At 43.3% G+C, this 22,389-nt stretch overlaps 1 protein-coding gene across 2 annotated transcripts in view; it reads left to right on the forward strand.

Moving 5' to 3' along the window:
* The window catches only part of CLNK (cytokine dependent hematopoietic cell linker), a 160,767-nt gene extending 149,391 nt beyond the window's left edge, over window positions 1-11,376 (forward strand). For both annotated transcript variants that reach the window (XM_028089168.1, XM_028089173.1), the window contains 2 exons: window positions 1,144-1,299; window positions 7,635-11,376. In XM_028089168.1, coding sequence (XP_027944969.1) covers window positions 1,144-1,299; window positions 7,635-7,781 — 303 coding nt within the window. In that variant the 3' untranslated portion in view covers window positions 7,782-11,376. The remainder of the gene's footprint in view (window positions 1-1,143; window positions 1,300-7,634) is intronic.
* The last annotated feature ends 11,013 nt before the right edge of the window (window positions 11,377-22,389 follow it).

Genomic DNA, 22,389 nt, shown 5'->3' on the forward strand with positions numbered 1-22,389 from the left:
TATGGAGATAAGTATATGTAACAATTAATTATAAACATAAATTATTATATATAATATCAATCTGTAAAAAATAGTAAGTCCTGCACACATCTAATTAGATCTATTCTAATAGATCATTTACAACCGTCTATACAAGAATCTATGCAATTACAGTTACAGATTTTTCAGTATTTTCATCATATAAAAGACAATGTAGCCACACAACCATCCTTGCAGGTGTGTTTCTATTTAGGAGAATCCAGGACAATCACTCCACTTCCTAGGCGTTTATGACCAGACCTCCAGCGAGCTATTCCCCAGGGTGGGCCTGATGCCTGCAGCCTGCCTCTTCACAGCCCTCAAGTCATCCCACACTGTTGAAACCCTCCATCTCCTCTCCTGGCCCCTGTCACACTGAAGCTTCTGGGTTTCCTTCTTAATCCCTCTTCTGTCTCCTCTTTCTTCCCCTGCACCCGCCTTCCCCTCACAGGAGGCTATGTTAGCCCCTCCCCCCATGTCTGCTCATGCTGCTATCAATGACTGAAGCCCCATGTTTTCTGGGGGGACCCTAGCCCTATATTAACACCTCCCCACTCAGAGTCTCCATGTATTATGCTAAAAGCCTCTCCTGCTAAAGCCTGCAGTGGCTCCCACTGACTCTAGAATAACACCCGAGCACCAGGCAGAATAGGATATATGCGACCATGGGCAGGTGAAGGTAGCACCCCCAGGAGGGGCGGTGGAGGGCTACTCCCCGCAGATGAGGTGGCCTGTGTGAAAGCTGAGAGCCCAGAAGCAGGACGGTAGGAAATAGGGACTTGGCTGGAGCCAGGATGCAGGAAACAAAACCCCAAGACAGGCTGGAGCATTTACCCACGAACATCATGCTATGGTTGTAGGCATGACATTGAGGCCAGTGGGGGATGGTGGAAGATTTGGGAGAAGGGGATGTCCTGATCTGACTGGTACACTCTTTAGAAAGTAACAAGAACCCTTACAAATGCTGACCCTCAAATACTCACTGAATTAAACTGCACGAAGAACTGCTTTGCCAACTAGCAAGCCATGTGGGAACGTGGCACACACAAGTGTCACTACGGCCAACACTGGCAGGCTTGGGAGGCTGGCATGCCTGAGACAAGACCTTTCTTCCTTCTGCTTCAGGACGGCACTTTCTTGGTCCGAGACTGCTCCACGAAATCCAGGGCAGAACCCTACGTGCTGGTGGTGTTTTATGGGAACAAAGTCTACAATGTGAAAATCCGTTTCCTGGAGAAGAATCAGCAGTTTGCCCTGGGGACAGGACTGAGGGGAGATGAGGTGGGTATAACCTGTCAGCTTCCCTTTTCCAGACCAAAGGCAACAAGGGGAGATGTTGCGGGCGGGGCGGGGCGGGGAATGCTGGCCAAGTCATCTGTCTTATCCCCATGACTCCTGGGGGAGGAGAAAAGAGCGCCGCCCTAGAGGTGGAGACTAATTCCCTTCCAGCCCCTTCTACAAGCATCCCTGCCCACCTCACGCTTCAGCTCATGAGCCCCAGCCAATCCTGACCATTCCATGTACCCTCCACGTGGCTCTGCCCATTAAAGGAAAGTCATTCTGCGGGACAACATTGAAGTTCTGCCTCCCGGGAGGTCTCCCCTGAAGCCCCAGCTAGTGTTAACACCACATTCCTTCCCTGCCCCCACGCCAAACTCCCACGGCACGCTTTCCTCACCACACCTGCTGGCATTAGGAACCCTTAGGTTTGTGTCTCCAAATTGAATGTGAGCTCAAGTACAGCATTCAGTGCCATGTTGAGCATGCCCATCCTCAGTACAGAGCTGCTGATAGTCAGCTAGGTGAGAGAATCCATCAGTTAAGGCATTCATGAACAACTGCATAAAGACAAAGGAGGAAGGAAACTGATTTTCACTGAATGTGCTTATGGTAGGCCTGGTCTCTCTGCATCACCTCACATGAACCCTCAATTACGCCTTCCCATAACAATTGCTCCAACCTTAGATATAGGGAAACTGAGGGTCAGAAAGTTACGTAAATGGCTAGAGACACACAAGTAGAAAGTGAGAGGGTGAGGAGAAGCTACTCCTTCAACTCTTCTTGAAAGGAAAGTAGGAAGGCGTGTTGGAAGGGAAGGGTAGGGGTCAAGTTCTGCATCACCATTTACTAAGTATGTGAGCTCAGGCCAGTCACTTAACGTCTCTGGGCTTTAGTTTCGTCAAATGTAATATTCTTTTCTTGTCTGGACTTCTCTAATTCAGTAATTCTCATTTAGCATCTCCAGACCTCAATGTTCTTCAGTAGAGATTAAAATGAAGAACATGGCCAGGGCTGCCACAGCGCATCGGGTAGGTGCGTATGTGAGAATCCCAACAGCTGCCGCGTGGAGACTCCAGCTTAAACCCAGTGTCTGACCCCGAACCCCTTCAGAGAATCGCTCATGGCTGGAGAGGTGTGGTCGGCACTGGCCTTTGTGAGAGCCTGGGAAAGTCTGGCCATAAATGAGAGCATGAGTAGATACATAGATTAATACATAAATCTGCTAAATGCAGCCATACCAAGAGAGGATGATAGCAAAGCTAAAGGGAAGTAGCCAATTTTCCTCTTTGTGATGAGGATTAGTGATGTAACAAACGTAACGTACTCCGAGCCAGCCTGAGACTTAGCAAGCCCATGGTAAATGTGAGTTATTATATTTTCATTTTTATTCCTGAGTCACTGTAATAACGGGTACAGTTCCGGCTCAGTCCCCCTCTATCCTTTCTAGCTTCTTCCAGCTCCTGTTCTTTAAAAAAGTTGTATATGACTTCTAAATGCTCAGGATACACAGCAAGTGGAAATCATGCACCCTGACACACGGAGCTTCTGCAAAATGCTGTGTCATTTGCTCCCTGACCTGGACCTCAAAAAACCTCAGGGAAGGATGCATTATGGAGCCCCTTTTACCAGCAAGGACACAACCCTAAAGAGGTCACAGCTTTTCCCCCGCTGCATGCCACACTTTGGTCTTCTCATAAAAGAGGAGACAGCGACTCTTACTCTGGGATGGCATCCCAATAGCGTTTAATCAGATCGTCAGCCAGTTCCCCGCCTCAAGAGGGAAGCACTTGCCATCTGTGACAGCCAAGATATAGACCATCAGCTTCCAGGTGAGCTGCTCTAATTATCGTCACCAAGGACCCCTTAAGGATTCAAATGCCTATTTTAAGAAAACCCTTTTTGGATATTCCGGAGTTTTCTCCTCCCACGCATTATCCCCCCAAGCAAGTCTCCTTTTTCCTATTTAACACTTGCGTGTTTGCTGTGCACAGGACCTGTCCTTCGCAGTTAACAATTACTAATTAACTTGATCGATTTCATCCTTCCTAGCAACCCTGCAGCTTCGGTGCCACCAAATTTCCAACTAACAGTGACACTGAGACACAAATTAAGTAACTGTTAAGTAACAGGACCCCAGTAACATCAGGTACAGAGCAAGGCTGGGCTTCATTTTTCATTCTGCAAAAATATTCATATGGTCTCGGATAACATCATGACCAAATGCGAACAATCACCAGCCTGCATGAAAACCGTCCAGAACGTGGGGTGAAAGAGAGTTAACGCTTTCGCGACGCTTACTATGCACCAGGCACTGGGTGAGAAATTACACTTCACAACTGTATATTTTCCTGCCTACGAGCCAGGTGCTGGTGCACAGCTGGGACAGTGTAGCTTGCTCTCAGCTCCCTCCTGCCCCTCACCAGGCATGCGAGTGCCCGCTTGGCTAGGGAAGATGCTCCCAGGTTTACAAAAGGGAGAGAGAATTTACAGTAAGGCTCTGCTGAGTGCAAGCCAGCGCCAGCTACTTCATCTGGGGCTTGAATAAAGAAATAGCGTCTTAGTTTGACGCTGCAGGAGAAAGGTAATGAGATATAGAGCTGTCAAGGATAATTTTGATTTTGTGGGGCTTTTTGGCTGCCTTGCAAACTTGAGAAATTTAACCACACATCCAAAGCAACGACACCTATCAGATGAGGTGAGGTAAATACAGTCATAGAGGCTCAGACACACAGAGACAGGTGCTTAGTGAGGATGGGTTTCCATCGGAAATGATTCCCGAGAGCCTCTGCATTGGGTTTGTGCACCCAGGCACAAGTGAGGGGGCAGCTACCCCAGAACATGGGGGTGGCAGGGGATGTCTGGATGAGGCCCCTGGAAGGCGAGCATGCCAACACCTCCCCAGGCAGAGAAGGCGAGCAAACCCACCCACATCTGCCAAGAATAAGCCTGGGAAGGTCCGTTTTGCTGCATATTTAGGTATTTGGGTCATCCTGTTAGCCACGTGGCTAGAAACTCATGTCTGAATTCAGATTTAGGAAAGACCCAGTGTCTTCATTCCCTGGGGCCTATAACAAAGCACCACAAACTTGGTGGCTTCAAACATCAGAAACGTCTTTGGCCAAGTTATTGGTCAAGCATTCATTTTACGCCTACACTATGCTAGACTTCATGCTCCATTCTGGGGACACAGAGTCCCTGCCGTCCAGGGACTACCCTGCTCATCTGTGCCTATCGATGCATGCACCTGAGCAGGGGTGAGACTGGAAATATTTAGCAGCTGCTAGAACACCAGCCCTGGCACGAGAAGCACCTGCCATTAGTAACCCGCAGAGATTCACCTGCTGCCAGGCATTAACCTGAGTCCGAGTTCAGAAACCACGTGTGTCAACGTTTCTCTGAAACCTCATTAGAAAGGAGCAATTTCCATCATCAGACCTTTCCTTGTCCTGCAAATGGTATGATAAGTGACCGAAAATTATGATAAACATTCACTTAATAAATGTTAAAGACTAGTGAGCAGAGATAAACAATGAACCCACGAGCTCACCGCTTCTCACTTCCCCTGCCCACTTCTCTCTTCTCTTCTTTCACTCCTATGCATGCACCCAGACAGATTTCTTTACCCTTCTGGCAAGCAAATCATTGCCTACCATTGGTATTTAGGGCAAACGCAAAAGGTTTAAAGAAATTTTAAGATCTAATATTCGGATGACATTTGCTGCCCTCCTGGAAAAATCATTTAATATGAAACTAAGAGCTTCATTATAATATTTTTTAAAAGTCTTTAGGGTAATAATATATCATTTGTGGGCCTATCACTAGAAGGGCATAATCAGAAATGACAGTAATGATTTATCGCTCCTGCCTCACTTGCTTCCTACCACTTATTAAAATTACAATTTCCTGTAAAATGGCATCCATGCAGTAGTTATTACAACAGTTAATACTGAACCCATTATTTCAAGACCATCCTGAAGATAACAGGAATGAGAAGAGGAATCATGCATTTTCCTTCTGAAGATGAAGATCACCGAAGAGGCTTTCCTCTGTGCCACGTGGGTTAGCCAATTTTGCAGAAGAGTTCCACGTGAGAAGTTTCTTTTCATTACTCACTTTTAGTTTTGTCAAGTATGGAAAAAGAGAAAGAAAACTCTGTTCTTAGTTTATAACTGGAAATGAAATACAAAAAAAAAAAAAAAAGCCTTCCTGAAGGTGTACAATGATCATCTATAAACTTCTCCAGTGATTTCATTGCTCTTTGTTCTTGGCAAAGCCAAAAGGGATGAGGTCATGGTAATGAGACATTTATTGAGCACTCACCGTATACCAAGCTGTCTTCTAAATGTTGAGTATATGTCAATTCAATTAATCCTCACAAGCGCCCTCAGAGGTGGGTCCTGATAATACTTACCATCGTGTTCATAGATAGAGAAACTGAAACAGAGAGTGTGAGAAACCTGCCAAAGGTCACACAGCTACTGAGTGGGAGAGCCTAGTTCAGAACTCAGGCACTTGGTCCCCAAAGGCCCTTCACGTACGACTTCTCTAACACAGCACTTGCTTTCCGCATGGCACAAAAGGGAAACCACCATACCTTAGCATCAGGTAGGAACTAGTATTTACCATATACCTATTAGGGGTGGACAGACAGGTTATCTCCTTGAAACCAGATCTAGTAACAGGTGCAGAGGGGCAAGTCACAGACTCAAGCAGGTCTGTTTTAGTGTGAAAAGACAGAACCCATGTCAGATGAGCTTGGGTGGGAACAAGGGGGAAGCTTGTGGACTCAGTCTTCAGGATGGGCAGAAATGGAGCGGATCCAAGGACTGGTCCATGTCAGGAGATTAGTCATTCCCTGACCCTTTCCCTGAGTCTTTTCCCCAGTGTGGTGCCTCTTTGCCTTCCCACCCTCCTCCAGTGGCCCCTTTGTCTTCAGACCCTCCACCATGGCGGTTACAGGTCTCTAGCTTTTCAACTCAGGGCTCCCCTGAGGAAAAGGAGTTCCCTCCCAGTAGCCACATGCAGCCCCAAGGGAAGGTCCGTGGGTAGCCTGGTGATGTTCTTGAGTTCCAAGTTAATTAACTTCAGAGCACGTTATCCCTAAATGAAATTACCTCTTTGTAGAGGAAGTTATTTTCTGTCTGTCCCAACCAGAATGTAATCTGCACGAGGCCAGGCACCGTGACAATTCCATTCCCTGTTGGAGATCCTGAAGGCCTGCAACTATGTCTGTGCTGGGACGCACTGGGCAGAGGGAGGATTCACACTAGAGGAGCATCAAAGGCTTCCCTGCCAGGGCTCCCTCCCTTCAGGCTGTGTCCTCTCTCCTAGTCTGTTGGAACCCAGGGTCATAAGCCGTAGGCACGTTGTAGAAGGGAAAGAGCAGAAGCCTCCTGTCCAGAAAAACCAGGTTGCATTCCTGGTTGTGGCCCCCTGGCTGTGTGACCTCCAAGCAGGTCAGGCCATGTCTCTGAGCTGCAGTTTCCGTAGCTCTTCCATGAAGGCCATTCCCCCTGCCCTGCTCACCTCCCAGGGCTGAGGCCGAGGAGGATCAACATTGTCTTAAAGTGCGCGAGGCAAGCTGAGTGAGCTCTTCCTACTCACCCTGCAGGATTTCCTTTGAGGACACATCCAAACTCAGCTCATCAGAATCACCATCTGGACCCTCGTGTCCTCAACACCTGCCTTTGTTCATGCTTTTAGAATCCTTAAACCCCCTTGTCCCTTATCTAGAATCACCCAGAAGGTATAGCCCGTTTTGAGTCTGCATCTTCGGCAAAGCATGTCCTGATTCCCCAAACTTGAAATAATCTCACCGTCCATCCAATCGCCACGGCCCTTCATCTGTGCATCTCCAGAAACATCAAAGTAAAGATCTGCTGTCACCTCATTATTTCACAAGAAACCCAGGGAAGGAAATGACATTGGTTAAGAACTGCCAGCACCTTGTGGCCGGCTCTGTTCCTTCTGATGACCCCAGGACTCCCTGGAACACAGGGGTTTCCGGGAGCGGAGCTCGCTGCAGGCCTTCCCACCAATTCACTCAGTGAAGGCCGAGCCCTGACCTGCTCACTTTTGGTCTCCCCAACCACCTTACTCTCCCATGTTAACTTAATATTTATATCACTCATTCTTCAAGAGCTGGCTTTCCACTTTCTTTTTTTAAAATCACTTTCTGACACACCTTCACAATTCGGAAAAAAAAAAAAAAAAAAAAAACAATGTTAAGTGAGTTAACTTCTTCCCTAAGGAAAATGAAGCATCTTTTTCTGTGCTTTAACCCACTGACAAAAAAGATATTTAAATTTTCATTAACTTTCTTTTCTGTGTTTCAGAAGTTTAATTCAGTGGAAGACATCATTGAACACTACAAGTATTTCCCCATCGTACTAATTGATGGGAAAGACAAAACCGGAATCCACAGGGAGCAATGCTACCTGACTCAGCCCCTCCCCCTCAGCAGGTGCGTCTCACCTTGGTAGTCGGGAGTTTGGTTTTCTCTGCAGTTCACTGGATCCAAGACCTCTACCCACTTTTCATTTATTTGAAAAGACGATTTTTCTGTGGCTTCGAGGGATCACTTCTTTGACTTCAGAGAAAAGGAAAACCTTCTATAATGGAAATTGGAAAATCGATCTCGGTTTTGAAAGTTCAAACCACAGAAGAAATATTGATAAGAAGCAAAAATAAAAGCAGGCTTTTAAAAAATATCTTCTAAAGAGAAAACCATAAACGTGGTCGCCATGCTTCCAGGTGAGAAATAAAGGTGAGGAGAAGCTTTGCTTAGATGTTTGCAGCTAGCACGGGACAAATCTATGTGAGACTCCCGAATCTATGCTCTTTATAGGACCTGGTCCTGCCTTCATTTCAGAAGCGGTAGGACCTTGTGAAGGTACAATGTTTTTGAGATTCCTTATGCTGAAGACGTTGGTGAATGTAAGCTCTATTTTATTTGTAATCCTGGAAACTCAACCGTAGAGAAGGAATGTAGCAGAAAAGGAGAGTGTTTGCAAATATCACCCATAAGACAGAAATCAAAACGCTTTTACTCCAGGGGTGAAAGGGCCATGGGCCCAGTCTCCAGGACTCTGTTTGGAGTGGCTTTAAGACAAACGGAATTAGCAGATTCGTAGTAAGGGAGTAAGCCTAAGTCTGAGAGAAAGTAATTTTTTTTTAATTCCAATTATGGACTTCCCTTCAAAGGAAGAGAAGTGTCCTCAGATTAGTGCCACTTTGAAGGAACATTGCACGCCCCCTGATACTGTCCCCTCCTAAAGCTAAGAGGATATTATTTTATTACTATTTTACAATACAAATGAGGAATAAGAGGCTCAAAGAGGTTACTGGTCTCACCCGATGTAAGAAGGGAGCCCCCATCTTTACGCATTTTGCCTGGCTCCATCCAAGCACACCTTCCCAGGTACATTTCCCTGTGGAATTTTACCATCAGGTTGAAAAGCTGAATTAAAGAGAGAGACACCATTTGAAAACAGATTTCCCCGCATTGAAAAATATAAATAAATAAACTCTTTAGTGGAGTACGTTTAAAAAAGAGAGAGAGAGAGAGAGAGAGAGAGTTCTGGTTGAAATCAATCTACAAAATGACTTCAAATGTTACCAAAGTCTATACATGAAATTTACGGAATATTTACAGAAGAGTAGCTTTAAGGCAGAAGTAAAATGAAAATAGATTTAGAAGGGGAGAGATGACAATGGGAACCTTGCTCAGGATTATCTCATCTAAAATAGCAGCCACGGACTGCTCTGAGAGGAACTCTGAGAGTCTACCTACCAACCGGAAAACCGTCCAGGCTCAGCTTTCTCAAGATCAGTGGGAAATTATGCCTCTAAGTCAGGTCAGGAGCCTTAGATGAAGAAGCTCTTTGTCAGTGAGAGCTCCAGATACCCCACTGAGCCTCCCTTCCAGTGCACCTGCACAGGGTAACATAGGGACCAAGAGGTGAGCGTGTCCAAACTGCGGCTTGGCTACTAAGGAGCGTACTGCTCAGAGCTGAAGGCAGTATGGTGGCTGGACTTGGGCAGACCCAGGCCGGTGTGGAAAAAGACCGCAGAGGCCCCAGCTCTAGCGCAGGAAGAATCTGAGCCTCCCTCTACAAAGCTATTGGGAGATGCCTGGGACCTCTGATTCACTTGTTCTCACCATTCAACACTGTGTGCTCAAGAAATGTCTGAGTCTCCTCAAGCACTAGCGTTGTTAAAACGGATGAGCATCAGCTGGTGGCTGGCATTTATGAGGCTTATGTTTTTCAAAATGTTTTATTCATAAATGCCTGATATGATGGGGAGAGGAAAAGGAGGCAGAAATCAACCATCTTAAAATAAAAAGCCCACCATGCTTATCCATAATGAAAATCTCTGGAAAGAAAGACAGAATTCAAAATATTGACGGGGTTGTTTTTTAGATGATTAGGGTTTGAGGGACCATGTTAGCTGGGTCTTCTGGAACTCAGATGCCCAAGACAGGAGTGAGAAGTGCAAACATTTGTTACAGGTAATGCCTGAGAAAGATAAGGGGTGAAGGGAAGCAATAAGACTAGGCAGGGAGAGCCTTCGGGCTGTGACGTGGTCCCCTATGAGAGGAGAGAGAGAAGGAGGGAGATGGGGGTAAGAAAACCATCCAGCTGAGATGCAGCTCTGGGAGACTCCTGGCCAGCTCGCTGGTATGATCCAGAGCAAAGATTGCTCATAGAGGATAGAGTCCCATGTGAGGCAGAAATGACTAGGTCTTCGTACACACAACACCATGTAAGTCATTCCCAGAGACCGCCCAGGGAAAACACAACCTTCAGATGCTGGGGGAGATCCAGAAGCTGCTGCAGAGGAAGGCTGTCAGATAACCCACTCATCAGCAAGTTCCTCTTTCAAGGGAGAGCCAAGTGGCCCACCACCATGCCCGCCACAGAGACTCTTGTTTCAGTGTTGATTGTAATAAGGACATACTGCTTATAAATATTACTGAAGAATAAGGATAAACATACACATAACTGTACTTGATTGTACAACTGTACAATATATATACATATACATAATTGTACCTGATTCTCACAACAGTTCTGTAAAAAGGCAGGACAGGTCTTCTGAACCCACTGTATGATTGAGGACACTGTGTCTCCTTGGCCCAAATCCTATGATGACACAGTCATGGCTGAACCAACGTCTTCAGACACAATTCTATTCAGTGTCTAGCTGCTTATTGGATCTGTAATTGAAAAAGTTCAGTGACTTGGGTTTGGCTTGCCCAAATTCCAAAGGGCTTAATCCCTCTTCAACTAGTATTTCATTTTCAGTGTAAAAGTGTCACTTGATCCCTAGCCGCCAGAGTAGTGAAATCTTAGCTTTATCTGATTATAGCATCTATGCATTCAATACATTTCTTGTTGACTAAATAACTATCATTCTGGATCAATTTATATCTTTCTCATCTTTAATAATACCTTGCTATGAGCACTTGCTTCTATATGCATATGCATTCATTGCTAGGCACTCTTGAGGACGTTGGAATTACAGTGATGAATTAAGTGGGAGAAACAGACCATTAAAAAGCACCCAATAAATAAGATAATCTACTTTATCACTGAGTGCTTGTCAGTGAGGTCAATATTAGACATTTTGATGAAGCTTATTTGAGATGGTTTTTAAAAGCTCTGTACCAGAAAATTTTTAATTTTTCCAAATTTACTTAATGGAAAATTCCCTCACTTGGGTATATGTGTGGGGGAGAGGATGTGGGTGTGTGAGTGTGTTTGACACATTGTAGCTGAAATCCGTTAAATTTTCTGTGCTAATGACCAGAAAGGAACCAAATTTTATCCCATTTTCAAACTTAGCCCATTGCCATGTATATGTACACATAAACACATTTTTTTTAAGATGGCCTGTATCATAGAAGACTAGCATATTTGTGCATCCATTTTTGTATACTAACGTTTGTTCTAACTAACATTCACTTTCTTTTGAACATTCATGATTTATAGCTGTGCTAAAAAAATGAAATCAAATATGTAATTGAATGTCATAATATCTCTGTAATTGAGTATTAAAGAAAGGAATTCAAAATGTAGTTTAATTTTGTTCATTTCATGCCCTATTAGCCTTAAAGTCCTTCTGAAATCATAGTTAGGATAAACTTATGATAAAATTTCCGGAACAATTTTTGACATATGAGCATTAGCCCATGCTAGATTTGGGGAATAAAGATGAAAAGACCTAATCCTTGTGATTGAGGGTTAAGCGTCTGGCAAGCAAGATACGCATGCAATTAAAATCATGCAACAGAGAATAATAGATTTGCTAATTCTCTCCCTTGTGCCACCATCGCATTGGTAGGCAGAAATGGTTGTGTGGAGAGGATGCAGTGAGGGAGACCTACCCAGAGGAGATGTTCAAGCAAAGAGTTGAAGGATACCCCTAGAACCCAAGCTTTAGAGGTACAAATATTTTGTCAATCTATTTCTGAATGCTCTTATCTTTAGGGCTTTATTCTCAGCCATTCTTGTCACCAGTCAAGCAATGACTCCCTAGTGAATGGGTATGTGAACACAACAGAAGTGGCATCCATGGGAAAGGACAGATGATTAATCAAGTGGTTCTGGGGAAACTGGCTCACCATATGGAAAAGACATACAATTATGTCCCTACGTCAAATCATATACAAAAATAAATTCACCACGGATCCAATAGCTAAAAGTGAAAAGAAAACTTTAAGTTGAATCTTATATTTTCTTCTAATAATTTCTATGATTTGGGAATAGGAAAAGAGTTCCTAAACCACATGGAAACATGAATTTCATATTTCTTCCTTAAAGTCCTTCTGAAATCATAGTTAGGATAAACTTATGACAAAATTTCCGGAACAATTTTTGACATAGGAGCATTAGCCCATGCTAGATTTGGGGAATAAAGATGAAAAGACCTAATCCTTGTGACTGAGGGTTAAGCGTCTGGCAAGCAAGATACACATGCAATTAAAATCATGCAACACAGAATATTGAATCTTGGATCACTACATCAAAAACTAATGATGCCTTGTATGGTGACTAACATAACATAATAAAATTAAATTCAATTAAAAAAAGAAAAAAAAAGAAACATGAATTGTAAAGGGAAAGAAAGACTGAAAGATTCATTACACCAAAGTTTAAAATGTTTGCAAAAGTTAAATGAAGTCCAAAGGCATTTAAACAACTTCACAGAAGTATGAGCAAAGAATATAAACAAGCAATTCACACACAAAAAGCAACCTCTTAGCCCTGCAAGATGTCCAGCCCTGCTCTCATAACTGGACAACGATGGAACTGACACAGGATGTCAAGAGCCACTGTCATGGAATGGAGCTATCCTCAAAGACAAACGACACGGAGCCTAATGGAGCAGAGCAGGAGATGGAAACGTGGCTCCTCTGGTCCCCATCCCCACAGCTGGACAGTGGACCCACACGAGGGCGACCTTAGCAAGAATGTTTAAAGAGAGACCAGAGGCTTAAAGAGCGGGCAACCCCCATGCGATTGGCAAGTGGGCTTCCTCCCTGCCCACGGATGGAAGCAAAACGGGCAAAGGAAAGCTAGACCCTTCCTCCGAGCTCACTGACGGGCGTGGTGAAGCCAAAGGCGGTTAGTTACCCAGGAGCCTCCCCCAGCATGCCCGGCTTCATGATCATCCGACAGCTACTTCCACAACAGTAGCCAGAGAAACATTAATCAAAATAACAATTACGTAGCACTTTGCACCCAACAGATTGGTCAAAATTAAAGATTTCAGAAAATATCCAAAGCTGCTGAGGATCTAAAGAAGTAAAAATTCTCCACTACTGGCTGGAATGTGAATCAGTACAGCACCATGGAAAGCAATTTAAAAATAGTAAAATATAAAATGCATGACCTACTGCAATAAGAATTCCAATTAAAACATGGCTAAATATGAACTTAACCTTGATCTCTCTGGAAACTCCACTATAATAACAGAGGAATTGAAAAGTCAAGAATATGTGATAAAGGGAGTAGAAGAAGATAGGGCAGGAGAAGAGAGACATCAACAAAATTCGGGGTGAGGGAAATTAAAAGGACAAATAGAAAGTGAGTTAAAAAATAGAAAAAGCGGGCGCCTGGGTGGCTCAGTTGGTTAAGCGACTGCCTTCGGCTCAGGTCATGATCCTGGAGTCCCGGGATCGAGTCCCGCATCGGGCTCCCTGCTCGGCGGGGAGTCTGCTTCTCCCTCTGACCCTCTTCCCTCTCGTGCTCTCTCTCTCTCATTCTCTCTCTCTCAAATAAATAAATAAATAAAATCTTTTAAAAAAAATAGAAAAAGCTAAAATGTAAGCTGGCTGGGAGGAAAATTCAACAAGAAACAAGCTGATTCCCCTTACAAAAATCTGGAAAGTCTCAGAAATTGAAGTCATTAGTTACCCTTACATACTGGTAAAGGTCTAGGGCAAAAGGGGATCCACTGATAGCCATTATAAGAATCAGTTATAATCAACAACCCCTCCCCTGGGAATCAGCAGCTTACGCAGCCAGACTCCCTCACCCTCGTGACCATCCAGAGAGTACACTTCCAGAAAATATTTGGACTTAGGATGTAAGATCCTGCTGAAAATGGGAAGTATATGCTGTCCCAAAAAACAGGGTTTAAGTTAAAGTTTCATTCCCAATGTTAAAAACCACAACCCCTCTTTTTTTCTAAGATTTATTTATTTGATAGAAAAGAGAGAGCAGGGAGAGGGGCAGAGGGAGAGGGAAAGGGAGAGAGAGAGTTTCAAGCAGACTCCCCGTTGAGCACAGAGCCAGACCGGCGCCTCAATCCCAGGACCCTGAGATCATGGCCTGAGCTGAAATCAAGGGTTGGATGCTCAACCGCTGGAGACACCCAGGCACCCCAAAACCAAAACCCCCTCTTAAACACTTGGCTCCCAGGAGGAGCAGACAGAACCACAGCCCTAAACCAGAGAGCGGAGTAATTCTGCTACCAACGGTAGGGTGTGCAGGTCCTCAACGAAAAGTCAGACCCCTGCTCCACCAGGCTACACTGAGGCCCCGTCAGTGCGCAAACAAGTACCAACTAGCATTTCCGTGCCTCACTCTTAAGTATGAACAGTCAAGACCTTGGAGAAGAGCTTCTAATGGGAAAGACATTAGACAAAATCTACAAACCAGAAAAGGGGGGGGGCCTCAAGGGAAAGCTATGAAGTGGGATGCTGAAGAAAACTACAAAAAGAAACTATGAATAAGACCAGAGAGATAAAAACCTGAATCCATGAGATGTGAATAGAATGCTATGGAAATAAATATTTAGAAGTAAAAACTGAGAACAGGAAGAAATAAGCAAAACACAATGACTGTGGGAAATTTTAATACACACCTCTCAGAAACTGATTAAGTGAGCAAAAATTAATAAAGCTACAAAAATTTAAGAACATCATCAACCAACTAGACCTTATTGTCATTTACAGACTATTTCATAAAACAAATATAGAGTACTCATTATTTTCTAGTCTACAAAGAACATTCACCAGGAAGGACCATCTCTGGGACCCAAAACAAGTCTAAATAAATTTCAAAGGATTGGAAAAATATAGTATATTTTCTGAGTCCACCCCCTCAAAGAATTAAATTAGAAATAAATAAGATGTCTAGCAAAATCTCCAAATATACGGAAATTTAGCAACACATTTCTTTCTTTTTAAGATTTTATTTATTTATTTATTTGACAGAAAGACACAGCGAGAGAGGGAACACAAGCAGGGGGAGTGGGTGAGGGAGAAGCAGGCTTCCCACGGAGCAGGGAGCCTGACAAAGGGCTCGATCCCAGGACTCCGGGACCATGACCCGAGCCAAAGGCAGACACCCAACCCACTGAGCCACCCAGGTGCCCCTTCCCAGCCCTTTCTATAAGGCTGGCACAAACCCAGCCCATAAAGAAGTAAACAGATAAACCAATCAGCCCGACACAGACCATATAAAGAAATAAGTTTACAGATTAATATGCCTCACAAACATAGATACAAAAATCCTTAACAAAATATTGGCAAATCAGTGGGGAGAAAAGATGCTGACCTAAATAACTCTGCAAAGAGTGGAGACTATAAGACCAAACACAAAAGGATGACACACAGCATTTGCACTCCAGCTGATAAAGGCGTTTCTTGTCCTGGTACATGTATACGTATACAGTGGGATTGAACACATCAATATATGGGTGCTAGGTGGTAGGAGCCAAGTTTCTCCCTGTTAGAATGGAAGATGACAGATAAGCAGGGGGATAAGGTCAGAATGAGCCATGTGACACTGCATTATAGTTGGCGACATCAGTATGAATTCATCTTTCGCTTAATATAGATACCTATGGGTAAACATAGAAGTAATTACAGATATGTGCATAAGCCCTAGTATAACACACACATTTCCAAGCTCTGTCCATTTAGAGGGCCTAGAAGGAATGACACTTTTCTCTCTCAATAACTGTCCCTAAGGAACTAGAAGCAATGAAACTCCAGTGGCAATTCACACACCCAAAGGCCAGAACTTGATTTCTAATACCAATATGCAAGAAAGGAAGTGGGGCTCCCTGGAGAAATGGCTGATTCTGGGGCTGGGACAGGGAATATATATGATGAGCCTGGAGCATCTGCTTGTGCCAGAAATTAAGAAAGTATCCAAAATCCACTGCACAATGATGGAGGTAAGTCAAAGGACACAGAAGCCAAAAACATAAGTAACATGGTATTGGATTATAACCAAGGGTTCACAATAAATATTGAGGGGTCCACAATGATATAAATAAATGGCAGACAATGGAAATAATTCACATACAGAAGAATTCCAAATAATTTATGTAGATACTACACCGTCAGGGAAGAGGACCATAACTCCCCATTCCCTAAGTGTAGGCTGTGCACAGAGACTTTCTCCCAAAGACTACTATATGGAAAGAAGGGAAAAATGACTAACCTTACAGTGGAGACAGACGATCCAGCTTAACATTATCAGTGATAACTAGTGCTCATTGTAGGTGCCCTTGATATGATGTGATGAGGATGGCCCTTTACCTCAGTGGTCTTCCTCTCAAAATCCTATAACCACAATCTCATCATGAGAAAAATATCAGACAAACCCAAACTGAGGAACATTACACAAAATACCTGTCCAGTATCCAAAACTGCCAAGGTCATCAGAAACAAGGAAAGTCTGAGAAACTGTTCCATCTCGAGGAGCCTAAGGAGGCAAGTCAAATAAATGCAGTCAGGAATCCTAGATAGAATCTGGGGACAGAAAAATTACAGTGGCAGAAAGGATGGAACTCCTGGGAGACCGGCTGAGGAGCAGCAGGGAGATTGTAACAAGGGGAAGAGAAGCAGGAAGGACAACCCCTCCACATCAGGGAATGTCCCTGCGCTCTAGACGTCCAAATAAAACTGAGCTAGAAGAGGAAAGACCCGAGCCTGTTATGACAGCAGCAGAAAAGCCGAAAACAAAGAGAAGTGACAAGAAGCCCCTGAAGACGGTCCCAAGAGACCACGTTACAAAGCCCAGAAGACCAAGCCAAGAATTCAACATCTGGGGGCAAAGCCCATGAAAGCAGAATGTGTCTGAGGTCTGCCAGACTTGGTCAGATGCCCTCGCCTGACATAGCCAAGGAGAAGCAAAGAGAGAAAAGAGTGGGTGTCTATGGGAAGAAGCAGGAGGAAGAAGTCAGGCAACCTTCAGACCCCATGTGTTTGAGATCCAGAAAAATTACAGTCCCTACTGTAGGAAATGCTTCACAGAGCGAACCCCAACAGAGGGCAACTCGAAGCGCCAAGAGATGTGCTGAAAATATAAAAAAGGATAATGACAATGTGGCCATCAAGAAATAAAGAACCAGAAGTCGTCGGGACCATGAAGATATTTAGCTAAGAAGGTGAAAAGGGGAAAAAGAAAAAAAAAAGTAATAAGTTCAGTTTACTGATATATTCTAGTACAATATTTGGGTAAATATAAAAGGGAATTTTGTAAATAACGCTATCCGGGTGTTTAAGGAAAGAAAGCGTAGAGTTTTCTGTCCCCGAGTGGTCTATTCACAAAGGCCACGTGGAGGTCATGAAGAGGACTGCTGGTCTCATAAAGTGATAAAAATGTAAAATTTGGCTTGGGGACCGGTGGGGGGCAGGGGTTGGGACTAAGTATGGCCTTTAATGGGGCCAAATGAAGCCATGACGTTTATCACCCCTGCCCGTGCTTGTCAGTCCCGCATGCGTACACTTCCCACGCTGCACTGTAAATGCTTTGTGTGGGTCCGTGTCCCACGTCAGAATGTGAAAGCAGGGACTTCTGTCCCTGGGTCCCAACCCTGGGCGGGCACTCAGGAAACACGAACGAATGGGCAGATGAACAAACTCATCGGCTATTTCTTTACCATGGGGGACACGTTGGGTCCACTCTCGAGAGCTGTTGGCCCCCTGCATGGGACAGCCCCATCCCCGGGTCCCTACCACGGAAGGGACTACACGTGCCACCTGGAGGTGGCTGGTGGCCCCAGCTGCAGGGTGTGGGGGCCGCTGTATTTAAGGGCTGACTGGCGGCTTGCCTTTTCGGCTTCAAGCAGCTCTGTCTGACCTGGGACTGCTCGCATCTGAGAGGGCATCCGGCACTGGGTCTCGGGGCCATCGGCCAGGGTGCCACTTGTCTCTGAATGGCGACAGCCCTCCTAGCTTCTCGCGTTTTCCTCTGACCTTACCGAGCTCTCTCGAATCTGCTCCCACCTGTGCTTTCTCAGACCGCCCCTGTCAGCCGCCTTCCTTTCCAGCACACCCCCTGTTCTGCAAACCACCCAAACCCTCCTCAGGAAAAGACAGTGATTCCCGCGCCGTCCATGCAAGCCACAGCCTCTCTGGTCTCAGACCGAGACAGCTCCCTGCTGGGCATTTCCGTCTCCGTGGTCCACTCAGTCCTGTTCCTCTTTCCGTGTCCGCTGAATTAGAAGACAGCGCACCTGCCACCTGGGCACCTGTCCGAGTCCCCCCCCCCCCACTCCCCTGCCTAGCCAGGCTGAGGTGGGGCGGGAAGACCAGAGAGGGCAGCCATCCCCAGCAGCGGCCCCGTCTGTCCGTTCTGATGCCATGTGTCTGGCATGGAGCCAGGTGCACATAATAAAACATATCTGCTGAAAAAAAAATAGATAAAAACTAAAGAAATCCAAATAAGGTACAGACTTCAGCTAGTAATAATGTAGCAATATTGTCTCATTAATTGTAACAAATATATGTGCAAGATGTAAATCTTACTGAGGTAGGTTTTTAGCAACAGGAGAAATTTAGAAAATTGAGAAAATATCTGGAGACAAATGAAAGCACAAAAACAACATACAAAAACTAACGGGAGGAAGCAGAAGCAGTACTAAGAGGAAAGTTTACGGCAATAAACAGTTGCATTTAAAAAGGAGAAAGATCTCAAATCAACAATCTAACTTTACACCTAAAAGAACTGGAAAGAGAACAAACGAAACCAAAAGTTCACAGAAGACACTATCAGGAGAACTAGAAGATAAGCCACAGACTGGGAGAAAATATTTGCAAAATATACATTTGATAAAGAACAGCTGTCCAAAATATACAAAGAACTCCTAAAACTCAACAGTAAGAAAGTAAAAAACCCAACTAAAAAATGGGCCAAAGACCCTAACGGACACCTCCCCAAATAATATTTGATATATAGATGATAACCAAACATATGAAAAGATGTTTCACATCAAGTATCATCAGAGAAATGCAAATTAAAACACCACACACCTATGAGAATGGCCAAAATCTGGAACAGGACAATGCCCAATGTTGGCGAGGATACAGAGCAATGGGAACTCCTCCTATATTGCTGGTGGGAATGCAAATCAGTACAGGCACTTTGGAAGACAGTTTTGCAGATGTGTACTCTTACCATATGATCCAGCAATCACACTTCTTGGTGTTTACCCTACAGAGGTGAAAACTTACACCTGCATAAAAACCTGCACACAGATGTTTATAGCAGCTTTATTCATTACTACCAAAACTTGGAAGCTACCAAGATGCCTGTCAATAGGTAGATTGATAAATGGTACAATTTGGTACATCCAGACAATGGAATATTATTCAGCGCTAAAAAGAAATGAGCAAACAAGCTGTGAAAAGACACGGATGAACCTCAAAGGCATATTACAAAGTGAAGGAAGCCAATCTGCAAAGGCAACCTCCTGTATGATTCCAACTATATGACATTCTGGAAAAGGCAAACTATCTTAATAAAAAAAAAAAAAAACCAGTGGTTAAGGGGTAGGAAGAAGAGAAAGATGAATAGGCAGAGCACAGAGAATTTTTAGGGCAGTGAAAATATTCCGTATGCTATTACAATAATGGATAAACGTCATACATTTTTCTAAGCCCACAAAATGTATAACACCTAGAGTGAACCCTCAGGTAAACTATGGACTTTGGATGATTAGGTTGTGTCAGTGCAAGTTCATCGATGGTAACAAATGCCCCTTCCTAGTGGTGGTGCTGAGAACAAGGAAGGCTCTGCACATGTGGGAAATCTCTGTACCTTCCTCTTGATTTTATTGTAAACTTAAAACTGCTCTTAAAAATCAAAGTATTTTTTAAAAATACCCAAAAAAGTTAAAAGAAGGAAAATAATAAAGATTACAGGAGAGATAAACAAAGAATAGAAAAACAAAAGGAAAAAAAATCAGTGAAAAAGGTTGACGAACTCTTAGCAAATAGACAAAAAAAAAAGAAGTTCCAAATAACTAAAATTAGAAATCAAAGAGGTGACATTATAACTGATACCACAGAAATAAAAAGGATTATGAGACGACAATGAACAATTACGTACCAACAAACTGAATAACCTAGAAGAAATGGATAAATTCCTAGAAACATATACAACCTCCCAAGACCAAACCATGAAGAAATACAAAATCTGAACAAAACTAGCTAGTAAGGAAATTAAAGCAGTGATCAAAAACCTCTCAACAGGGGCACCTGGGTGGCTCAGTCGTTAAGCGTCTGCCTTCGGCTCAGGTCATGGTCCCAGGGTCCTGGGATCGAGCCCTGCATCGGGCTCCCTGCTCAGCGGGAAGCCTGCTTCTCCCTCTCCCACTCCCCCTGCTGTGTTCCCTCTCTCGCTGTGTCTCTCTGTGTCAAATAAATAAATAAAATCTTTAAAAAAACAAACAAACAAAAACCTCTCAACAAAGAAAAGCCAGGACCAGATGTCTTCACTGGAGAATTCTACCAAACTTCTAAAGAATAATTAATCCCAATCTTCCTCAAACTCTTCCTAAGAAGTGAAGAGCTGGGCACATTTCCAAACTTACCTATGAGGCCAGAATTACTCTTATATCAAAACTGTAAGAGACTGAAGGCTTTCCCTCTAAGATCAGAAACAAGGCAAGGATGCCCACTCTGGCCACTATTGTTCAACATAGTACTGGAAATTCTACACAGAGCATCATCCAAACTAGAAAGGAAGAAGGATATTATCTCTGCTCTCAGATGACATGATCCAATGTCTAGAAAACTCTAAAGATTTCACAGAATCAACACGCAAAAATCAGTTGTGTTTCTATACACTAACAATGAAACATTTGAAAGAGAAATTTAAAAACAATCCCAATCACGATAGTATCAAAAAGAAGAAAATACTTAGGAAAAAACTTAACCAGAGAGCTGAAAGACTTGTACATTAAAAACTACAAAATACTGCTAAAAGAAATCAAAGAAGATACAAATAAATGGAAAGACATCCTGTGTTCATGAATTGGAAGACTTAATATTGTTCAAATGTCCATACTACCCAAAGCGATCTACAGATTCAATGTAATCAGAAATCCATCCTAAAATTCATATAAAAAATAGTCAAAGAAATCTTGAAAAAGAAAAACAAAGTTGGAGGCCCCATACTTCATGATCTCAAAACATACTACAAAGCAACAGTAATTAAGATGGTGTAAGTAGTATGCTTGTTATCAAAAAAATAAAAACAAAAGCAATCAACAAACAACAGCAAAAAACAAACAAACAAACAAACAAACAAGTCCTAGAGAGGATATGGAGAAATTGGAACCCTGTGCACTGTCTGTGGGACTGTAAAATGGTTCAGCTGCTATGAAAAACAGTATGGAGTTTCTCCAAAAATATTAAAAACATAATTACCATATGATCCAGCAATCCCACTTCTTGGTATGTATCCAGAAGAACTGAAAACAGCATCTCAAAGAGATATTTGCACACCCATGTTCATTGCAGCATTATTCACAATCGTCAAGAGGTGGAAGCAATCTAAGTGTCCATCAACAGATGAATGGATAAAGACAATGTGATATTACTGAGATATTGCTGAGCTTTAAAAAGGAAGAAAATTCTATCATACTGTACAACATGGATGAACCTTGAGGACATTAAGTGAAACATGCCAGTCATAAAAACACAAATACTGCATGAGATTCCATTTATATGAGGTATCTAAACTAGTCAAACTCACGGAAACAGAAAGTAGAATGTGGTTACCAAGGGCTGAGGGGGAGGAGGAAATGGAGAGTTGATGTTTAGTGAGCAGAAAGTTTCAGTCTTGCAAGATGAAAAAGTTCTAAATATCTGTTGCACAAGAATGTGCAAATAGTTAACACCATTGCACTGTGGACTTGAAACTGGTTAAGATGCTAAATTTTATGTCATGTGCATTTACCAATTTAAAAACATATAAAAAAGCAACTGACAAAATGTGCGTGTGTGTCTGTGTGTGTCTCCAGCAACGTGTATATAAAGATAAGTAGCTCATGATGAAGTAGGACTTATCCTAAGAATATGTTGGTTTAACATTTGAAAATCAATGTAATTTTCCACATTAACAGATTAAATGAGGAAAACAATTTGATCATCCCAACAAATGCAGAGAAAGCATTAGAAAATAATTTACCATTAATTTATAATAAAACTTCTGGCAAACTAGGACTAGAAGAAAATTTACTCGGTCTGATTAAGGGGGTCTACAAAAACCTTCAGCTAACATGATACTTACTGGTGAAATACTGAATATTGAAAAGGAAAGAATTAAATGGCATCTT

This window comes from Eumetopias jubatus, unplaced genomic scaffold (assembly GCF_037043125.1).
Source record: "Eumetopias jubatus isolate StellerSeaLion01/CBP00866 unplaced genomic scaffold, mEumJub1_p1.0 scaffold_2, whole genome shotgun sequence".
Classification (NCBI taxonomy): Eukaryota; Metazoa; Chordata; class Mammalia; order Carnivora; family Otariidae; genus Eumetopias; species Eumetopias jubatus.